The sequence below is a fragment of the Prorops nasuta genome, unplaced genomic scaffold (assembly GCF_024137725.1).
Source record: "Prorops nasuta isolate Cenicafe-Biocafe unplaced genomic scaffold, Cenicafe_Pnas_1.2 PNAS00051, whole genome shotgun sequence".
Classification (NCBI taxonomy): domain Eukaryota; kingdom Metazoa; phylum Arthropoda; class Insecta; order Hymenoptera; family Bethylidae; genus Prorops; species Prorops nasuta.
The window spans coordinates 905496-915782 of NW_027116848.1; the positions used below are offsets into that span (position 1 = coordinate 905496).

The 10287-nt window shown below is 42.3% G+C and overlaps 1 protein-coding gene and 1 pseudogene across 1 annotated transcript; one reads left to right on the plus strand and one right to left on the minus strand.

Moving 5' to 3' along the window:
- Positions 1–7: 7 nt before the first annotated feature.
- On the minus strand, positions 8–676 carry LOC136784312 (uncharacterized). Its single transcript, XM_066744892.1, has one exon. It carries the CDS (start codon positions 674–676, stop codon positions 8–10), a length of 669 nt encoding a protein of 222 aa, XP_066600989.1.
- A 491-nt stretch (positions 677–1167) lies between these two features.
- Positions 1168–3358, plus strand: LOC136784313 (general transcription and DNA repair factor IIH helicase/translocase subunit XPB-like; annotated as a pseudogene).
- Positions 3359–10287: the final 6929 nt, after the last annotated feature.

A 10287-nucleotide genomic window follows, 5' to 3' on the forward strand; every position in this document is an offset into this window, starting at 1 on the left:
TGAATCCTTACGTGGATTCCTTTTCAACATTAGGTAAATTTAATATTAAAGATAAATGCCTCGATATAAGTATTCTTTTGACCTCGTATGATCGCTCAAGCAATTCCCAAGCTTTCGCGTAATTAGCACTACTTATCGAGAATATTGCAATCTTTTTAGCTGCTTCATCAACTAGGGTTGATTTTAAATATTTCAATTTTTCTATGTCTGATAAGTCCGTACGTGAATCAATTATGCTGCGGAAAGCGGTTTTGAAAGAGAGCCACTCTTCGTATTTGCCGTTAAAAACCGATAGACTAATTTCAGGCAATCTGATGATAATTTTACCCGAATTTGCTGCATTCGTGTTTTCGTCTACATGCGTGTTATTGGTATCTATGCTGTTTGTGGTACTGGCGTTGTCAACCACTGATGTTAAATTTTCTACCTTAACAGCTATGTTGTAAAAACGTTTCTGCACTTCTTCGAATTCCGCTTGATGATTTTCACTGGGTTCTAGTACCATCAATTCATCAAATAATTCTTCGAACACGCGATAGAGTTCAGTTAACCGTTTCATTCGTAATTTACCAAACGTGTGTTCTACCGAATCTTTATCGAGGATGTTGATCAACGTCGTCATCTGACTTTTTAACGCGGGACGTTCTTGTATGATTAATTTAATTCGATCCGTCATTATGTAATGATCCGAATGACTCACCAATGTTGTTCCTTTTCTTATGGCTGTTGATGTCTTCGTTGATGTCGAACCTCACAGCTAGGCACCAAAATGTAAAATCCCTTAATATGATGAGGGTTCAGAATAGAATAACAATTTCTACACTATAATTTCGTTTATTTAAACTTGATGCGTTTGCTATGTTTGAGTGTGATCGGTTGTATTTGAGATTGAATAACTGGAGAACTGGCTACCTCTTTCTGATCTCGTAATCGAAAGAATAATGGATAAGGAGCAGCGTTGCCAACTCCGCCATTTTGAATTATACTACGATGTATAATATATTACTGTATAATCATTGTATAATTGCATATACTATACTATTAGATATGCAACAGCCGCACTAGCCGTGGTGTGATGCCAGATCAAGCTTTTAGCAATAAGAATGAAGCTAGCCGCTAACCAGCAGTAGCATAGAAGATTTTAGGGAAAGGGGTACAAACACAGCTATGCCTGGTCAGCATAGGTGTGATTTAGACTTCGGGCAACTTCGGCTGCGGAAGAAGAGCGACTACCGCTAACCAACACATCTTTACGTGTCATCCATGTGAAGTGACGTAACAGTGACGTAGTTTCCTGCTGCCAGATACACTCGACTTATACAAAGAATCCGTGAGATAACGAAGACGATCTGTCGGTAACAATTTCTTTCGGGTAAAGTAATCATTGGTAAAACAGATTGTGTTTAATGTTATGTTTTTATTATAACTTATTTTTAGTGAAAGGTTAAGGTGAATGTTGAATTAATTGAGGTGCTGTCATAATACTGTGCTTGGATTGCAAAGGATGGCTACAACAAGGAGTCAATAGCATCAGATAAGTGTAACAGCATTGTACATTATATATTATTATAATACTTTGTGGTACTTTGTGTTAATTTCTTTTGCAGGTGTGGTGAGCATTATTGTTGTGGTCGGTGTCAATTTTTGGAATATCTGGTGCTTTCATGAAAGAGGAAGATCTCATCAGGCTGTGTAAAGTAGGGACAGCATAGAGCAGTATTTATATATTGAATTTATTAAATTAATTACATTATTGTCATATGGTAAAGTATCCCTAGCTCATTAAACTGCTTATAATGCATACAGATAAAGATTAATAGTTTATTTAATTATTCTTAATTCACAACAGGTCAAACTTATATTAAATCGCAACAAGCACTTTGTTCAGTCTCCCTATCCAGATGCACTTGAAAGGTAATTGAAAGACCCTGTCCCTCAAGAATGCAGATTATGGAAGATTGTAGATGAAAAACAGAGAAGGATGATGTTGTTACATCCACTATCCAATCATAATAATCATAAACATTTTTTCAAGTGAGTAGATTGTAAAAGAAATTTGTTTTCGGTTAAAACAAACCTTTATATAAGTAATCATTTCATGGTTTACAGTCTGGTGCCAAACCAATGCCAAATGCTCCGATATATTTTTTCTGGAAAAATGTAAGCACCAGAAGGTAACACTGAATTAACAGAGGAATCAACTACAGTTACCGGGGGATACTACTACTTTTTATAATAAAATGGATAAAGAAGATGTGGAAATCAATAATGTTAGTTTTGAAGCAAATCAAGAGAAGATTAAAGTAGTCCAAATGAGAGATATATAGAATTGGACCATTCTTCACCAGCAGCGTATGATTTTCCAAATGATACTGCTAATGCTGTCATCAATATTGATTTAAAACCATCAGGAGTTTTAAGGTCTAATCAGAAGACAAATAGTTTCAGAAAGATGGTTGGCACTTGGCAATGATGGAAAAGTTTAGTAGGAATCACGGCTTGCCGTATAGTAAGGTGAATAAAACTTATATATTTATGGTCCTACTAGAGTCAAAGTGAAAGAATATATACAAATTTTACAGATTTTTAAAATTACTACTATAGTTTAATACTATATTTATAAGTAAAGTAACAGATACATCTTTTGATTTATCAGGAGCCAATGTTCTCGTACAAATATCATCACATGGTGGATCCTGAAGACAAGAAGCACAGCGTTTCGAATGAATTTTGCGAACTAAGAAAAGTTGGCCCTTGGTTCGTAAAATTAGTTAGAAAATTAAAAAAAATTATCATTGTTTCGTTTTATAGGAGTAATTGCTGAAGAATACGATGCATTATTATATACATGCGTATCGCAGGATACTACAGAAATGAATTATTCTCAAAAACGTCAAAGATTTTTATTTAATAAGGGTTACGCTTATAAAGTTATTCAAAAAAATACCTGGAATTTATGAGGTATTGTTTTTTATTACGAAGTTTTCAAAATAGTATTGGCCTGAAAAAAGTATATATAAATGCAATGAACTTTTAGGAGCCATATTTGATGTATAAGAATAGAGATAAACAAAGTAATTTAAAACAGCAAGTGACAATGACGCCGATGAAGAACGAATTCCTGGAAAAGGGCTTAGATCGATATAATAAATAAAGTAATAATATTTATTGATTTATTTCAATATACGATATTTATTTCATATGTTATATTATCGATTATGCATTTTAGATCATACGAAAATCTGGTAATAAGGCATCAATCTCCGGAGCTGATGATGCCGTTTATTATGAATATAAGAAATCTTCTAGCTCCTCAACATCAAACAAGCATCCATTTTTTAAAAAATTAAGAGAATAAATTCTACAGTAACGCAAGCTTACAGTAAACTATTTCTACCGTGGTAAAGTTTAAATTCGAGACTAATAAATTTATGGATAGAAATACACTATTGACATTGTAACATTTTTGTTCCATTTTTCTTTGTAATGTAATGAAAAACTTCAATATTAAAAACAAAATTTTTCATAATTACTTCTTATTTTATTGAAAAAGTATTTTTAAATTCAATTATTTACTCCAATTATACCAACACAGTAATGTTAAGGTAATGGATAGTTCTGATAGTCTAGTTGATACGTGATGCATTCATGTCACCAACACTTTCTAATGATAAATTTCATTATTTTTGACGGAAATTTTTCGTAGCATGCAGTTGTAACGTAGGGGTCAGCCACCTCGCCGAACCAAAGTAGATCGCACGCGTCCGTGTGCAATACCGGTAGTATTGCACATTGCTGACACCCGGAATTCTTTTCCGGAAATGCGTCAAACCTTGGGCGTCGGCCGTGGATGTGGAGACTTTTTGGTCGTCATGTGTCGAAAGATCATGGCGCTACTGACGACACATGACCTATTAAGCCTCCTACATATATGCGAGTTCCGCGACCCTCAAGTCGAGTCTTATTCTGTGCAAGCTTAGCCGCTGCCGCATCATCCGCGTTCCAAGGTCGTAACTCTAGTGTTCGTTCCACGGGAGCAGAGTACTCCACCGTATTCTAACTAAAATCTCTTGCCCAGTCGCCGTGTACTGGTAGTTAAGTCTAGTATAATTCAGTCCGAACCAAGTCGTGTAGAAATTGTCGCGAGTGTTCATCTTTCAGTCGTGCCTAACACGTACCGTTCTGAAAGATACCCACAACTACTACGAACTGATCATAATTAACTAAGTGCGAGTAATCCACAACCATAGGAGAGTCTAGTCTCTCCAATAGTTGTGACGACTAGTAAATAATCCTGCGAATGCTGATACAGCATATTTAGTGTTTACTGTAAGTACATTTGTAATATCTGAAAATACATAGCATTGTGTCAAATCTGCTGTTCCAACGTGTGTTTATACACACTATCATTCACCCCGAATCCTGCCAATTCATTACATTTTTACCGCTCGGAGTGTAATACTTTAGTTCATTGTACTGTGAGTCGCAAAGCTCAATCGGCGTTTCTACTGACCCAGACTGTAGTGTCGAGTCAGCGCGTAACACGACCGATAGGCGGCCACGACTACCCGGTACGTAACAAATCTGGTGACAGTGGTGGGATATCGCAGGAAATTCCGTTTCTACAGAATTTCCTCAGGGTGTGAACAGCTTGTTTGACACAGTTTTATTCAAATTTTTCTACTAACTTCCGATATAAAATGCCCTTCACCCCTACACGATCACCACCCGGACCTCCACCTCTTCCACCCGCTAACGGTAGCCACCGCGGAAACACGTCCGGTTATTTAAATGTTTCAAACGGAATTTGCTCTCCCCGCGGAGAGGTTTTAATCCAACTCCAAACAGTACCATCTTACAATGGCTCCCGAGACGATCTGGGACCTTTTATAGAAAATTTAGAAAATATTTACTCTACCCTGTCTGACGCCGCACGTCTGGAATTTGTTCCCTTGGTATTAGCCAAGTTAATCGGTTCTGCTCGTGTAAGCGTTACTGGTAAGCGGTTCCCTACCATCAAGGACTTGATCACTCACTTACGACGAAAATTTCAACCTCCTCGGACTTACATAGATTTAGTCACGCAATGTGGAAAATTAGCTATGCGCCCGAACGAAGCCTTAGGTTCTTATATAGACCGAGCTGAACGCCTAAAAGCTGACCTTGATGCCGCTTATGAAAACAAATACGGGTCAGAATCGCTTGATTTGATACAGGAGCCCAATGATCGGGAGTTTCTGGAAGTATTCATGGATGGACTAGCTCCAGAATATTACACACCCGTGTATTCCAGAAACCCCCGAAATTTACAAGAGGCCTGCGATTACGCGCGCCTACGAGAATTCGGTATAGAACGAAGAGAAGCCTTCGATCACTCTAATCACCCTCCTTATTCCCAACACCCAAATGCATATCAACCTTCCCCGCACTATTCATCATATCCTTCTCCTCATCCTTCCCAATACCCTCCTTACCCCCGCTATCCTCAACCTCCTCCTGCACCCGGACCTAATGGTTATCCACCTCCTTCAGATCAACACTATCGATCTCGACCCCCTAGACCCCCACAGTCCGAACCCTACGATCCAGAGCTCACCTGTGGACGGTGTCGAAGGATTGGGCATAGAGCATCCAGCTGTAGAGCCTCACCTGCCTATCCCTCCAATACCCATGTTCCCACGACTGCAGCAATGGAGGTTGTTGAAGAGACCGGTGATTTAAACTACGATCAGGTTCGCCCGGACGACGCGTCGACGAACCCATCATAGAAACCGCGTCCGTTCAAATTTTAACTCCGCCCGAGAAAAAGAATAAAAACCCGCCACCTGTACCCGTCATTTTGAGCTATTCGCCTCACGCGACCTTAGTACTCAAGAAAGTTCCCCAACTGAGCTACTTGGACGGAGAATTTTTGGTGGATACAGGCTCACACATTAACATCATAGTGTATAATGCCCTTCGAGAGGATATTGGACTCGAATACCCCGACTTCCCGGCCCTCCGAGGTCTCAGAGGACAACTGGAAGTAGTAGGATCGGTAACCCTTACTATCGATGAGGAACCTCATAGATTCCAAGTCATAGAGGACTTCGACCTCCCTTACACCGGAGTTTTGGGGATGCCCTTCCTCAACCAAACCGAGGCACAGATATCCTTGTTACATCGGACTCTGGTTACCTCTAGTAAACCAGTGAGGCCTCTACCATTCAAAAATAGTGACGAGCTCCTAAGTATCAGAGAAGGGTGTACTAAGGCCAACGCCTCTCATCACCCTCCTCAGTCCCTTAATGTTACCATAAGCCCGCCGGCAACATCACCTCCGGAGGAAGACGCTCCAATCACTCTTCCCTACCTAGGCGAAGATCCTAGACGAAAGTTGCCTTACGAAGACGATACCCACGGAATTGAACCTTTAAAACCGCAGGAAAGAACTATAGCCTTAGAAGCACTGTTCCTCAAAACCCCTCCGGAAGATCCAGAAGCTCAAACCGTGATTAAGTCACTAATTCATGAGTATTCTGACATATTCTATTTGACGGGAGATCGACCCGACACGGAGAACAAGGCCGATCTTTAACATGAAATCGATACCCCCGGAGGAGCCGCTTTCAAGATCCGACAGTACCGAATCGAAGAAACACTACATTCCGAAGTACAGAGCCAGGTAAATGTACTTTTAGAGAACGGCATAGTAGTCCCTTCCTCGTCGCCCTACAATTCTCCTCTATGGATAGTACCAAAGGCGCCCGACTCTCAAGGAAAGAAACGGTGGCGCCTAGTTACCGACTTCCGTCGATTAAACGAACAAACCGTAGGAGACTCCTACCCTCTACCTATCATCGTGGACATCCTGGACAAACTAGGAGGATCTAAGTATTTTTCTATTTTCGATTTGGCCAGTGGATTCCACCAAATTCACCTCCATCCTAAGGATAGGCATAAAACAGCATTCTCTACTCCCTTCGGACATTACGAGTATACCCGGATGCCCTTTGACTCAAGAATGCCCCCGCCACCTTCCAGCGCCTCATGGATCAAGTCTTACAAGGACTCCAAGGACAAGAACTTTTTGTATATCTTGACGATATCATTGTATTTTCTGCCACACTCCCTGAACACATCGAAAAATGCAAGCGCTTATTCAGCAGAATTCGACAATACGGTCTCAAGTTACAATCGGAAAAATGCGCCTTCCTAAGACAACAAATCACGTATTTAGGTCACCTTATCAACCCGAATGGCGTCCAGCCCCTTCCCTCTAAGGTGGAGGCTGTACGAAAATTTCCAGTACCTACCAACCCCAAGAACATCAAACAGTTCTTAGGATTAGCCGGTTATTACCGACGTTTTATTCCAAATTTTGCTCAAAGAGCCAAACCCCTGACTCAACTGCTCAAGAAAGGTATCACCTTTACTTGGAACGAGGAAGCCCAAGCTAGCTTTGAAGACTTACGAGCCTGCCTGTGCGAAGCTCCAGTGCTGGCCTATCCAGACTTCCAGATCCCGTTCATCATCACCTGCGACGCTTCGGAATTTGCCATAGGAGCCATCCTCAGCCAAGGAAAGCTTGGACACGATCGACCCATAGCCTACGCATCTCGAACGCTTACCGACCCGGAAACTCGATATTCCACCTCTGAGAAAGAAGGACTGGCAGCTGTATATGCTATAAAGCAGTTCCGTCATTACGTGTACGGAAGAAAATTCACTCTCGTGACCGACCACCAACCTCTCGTCTGGCTCAGCAAGGCAACCGACCCCACCAACCGCATCCAAAGATGGAAACTCTGTTTAGAGGAGTTCGACTATGAAATCATCTATAAGAAAGGAACGACTAACTGCAACGCTGACGCTCTGTCGCGAAATCCGGTGCCGATTGCTCTGCCCGTGTTCCATGATGACCCCAGTTACCTTCCCCATCAAAAACTACTTCCGGTAGACTCCCAATCAATTGGTGCCCGTCTGAGAAGTCGTCGCCGCGAGACAGCCGCTCCTCCTATTAATTATGCCGAATTAGACTCTTCTGCCGAGCTCGAGACCTCCACCGAAGGTCACCCTTCAACCAATATCGACTCCCGGCCCCCAACTAGCATGTTACCAACCCTGCTAGAAGAAACGTCTCTCCCTGACGACCCCAACCCGGAAAATCCTCTGGAAGACGTCCCTGAGGAACCCAGTGTACTCGGAGATTCTTTTGAAGCCGAATGTACCCCTCTGACCACCGAGCAATGTTCTATTATTAGCGACTTGAGCTCTAGCCAAGAAGAAATTCATAAACTTTTGACGTCCCTCCACAACGAACAATCATCGGACGAAGACACCGATTCCGATGAGGAAACCGACTCCGACTCTTGCATCACACCCACCGCAACCTCCGAACCTCTAAACTTTACTCTCCCATCTCCGGATAAGATCAAACCCATAGGACGATCCACGTGGATACCCAGTGATTTCGAAAAACCCGAAGAAGAACTCTCTGGCTCCGACGCCGAATCGGATATCACCGTAGTGGATGCCACCCAAACCAAAACCATGCCACCTTCTCAATACGATCCATCTCTAGATCCTGGTCTCATCAGTATCGAACCCAATCCTATCTCCGAAAAATTCCAATCTAGCTCTTCCCCTAACCCTATGCGATGTAACATAGAAACCTCTGATTATGTTCTATGCCATCGTCCTAACAACATTGTCCATCTGGTCGCATCAGACTGTTCCTTTCAAGACCCCATTAGCCAAATGCTCATAGAGACTGGAAAGCTCGACCTGAAAACCATAAAAGGTCATCCTTTTCCTATTGGGTCCATCCATGACTTTTCCTACAAAACCACCAAGATCATCTTAGTCATTACCCATCCCAGCGAGTTAATTCCCGCCAGCGACGAAGAAATTCTTAATTCTCTGAAAAAGTTAAACGAATTTGTCCATAAGAATAACATTACAAAGTTCAGCATCGGTCCGTATAAACTCGGAACCACCCGGCTGACGTCGCGATATTTGAGCTCCGTCTTTTCCCGTGCATTCCACGATGACGATGTCGAAATCACTATCTGCACTGGAGAAGTAGTGACTCCCCCAGTTCAGATGAGAAGACACATCATCCTGGAGTATCATGGAGGCTTAGTTGGAGGTCATAAGGGAGTGACCAAGACCTATCATAGAATTAGGGAACATTATAATTGGCCCGGTCTCCATAAGGACGTCCAGAGCATTATACGCTCCTGCGATAGTTGCCAACGGCAGAAATTGGTTCGCGTAAAACCTAAACTGCCAATGCTCATAACTGACACCCCCTGTGCCCCCTTCGATAAGGTAGCCTTGGACACCGTAGGCCCTTTTCCAGTTACGCCCTCCGGAAATTTACATGTTTTAACTATGCAATGTAATTTGACTAAATTTTGCATTGCTGTCGCAATACCTAACATTCGCGCCGCTACCATCGCTGACGCATTTTCAAGGCATTTCGTTGCTCAATTCGGACTTCCGCGTGCCATTCTCACGGATCGAGGCACCAGCTTTTTAGGAAAATTGCTCAAAGGCGTAACCTCTCTTTTTAAAATCAAACACTTGACTACCTCCGGTTATCGACCCCAGACCAATGGATCCCTAGAGAGAAGTCATTTAGTGCTCACCGAATACCTAAAACATAATATCAACCAGTATTCCGACTGGGATTTATTCATCCCCTTCGCCATGTTCTCCTATAACACCTCTGTGCATGAAGCCACAGGGTTTACGCCCTATGAATTGATTTATGGACGAAAAGCTCAGTCCCCCGTCTCCGCCTACGCGATCGAGGAGTTATTAACCTACGACGCATACGCACGGGAGCTGGCTCAGCAATTAACCCGGCTGCACGCTTTAGCTCGAGAACGCGAAATCCAAGCAAAGGAAAAATCTAAAGAATATTATGACCGGAGCGCCGCTGTTGTCGCCTATTCTCCGGGAGACTTGGTCTACGTCCTCCAAGAACCTAGAAAACATAAACTAGACCCCCAGTATATTGGTCCATACGTCATTGAAACGATCAATGACAAGCATAACGCCACCATCCTCACCGACGCCGGAGTTCCCATCACCAAGCACCTAGATAAACTAAAACCTGCATTTACACCCCCCTTTCCTACCAACAACTCTACTAACCACGAAAGCTAACGCATGTACGCCTTTCTTTTATAGAACAACTCCTGCGGCCTTAGTAGGATTTACTCGTTTATTTGTCTACTCTTTTACTGAGCTACTCTGGGCTATGAGTAGCGTTTGCTCGTTTACTAGCGACTGCTGGCG

Coding starts and splice junctions, on each gene's coding strand:
- LOC136784312 (XM_066744892.1), bottom strand. CDS start 676: ATGACGGATCGAATTAAATTAATCATACAAGAACGTCCCGCGTTAAAA.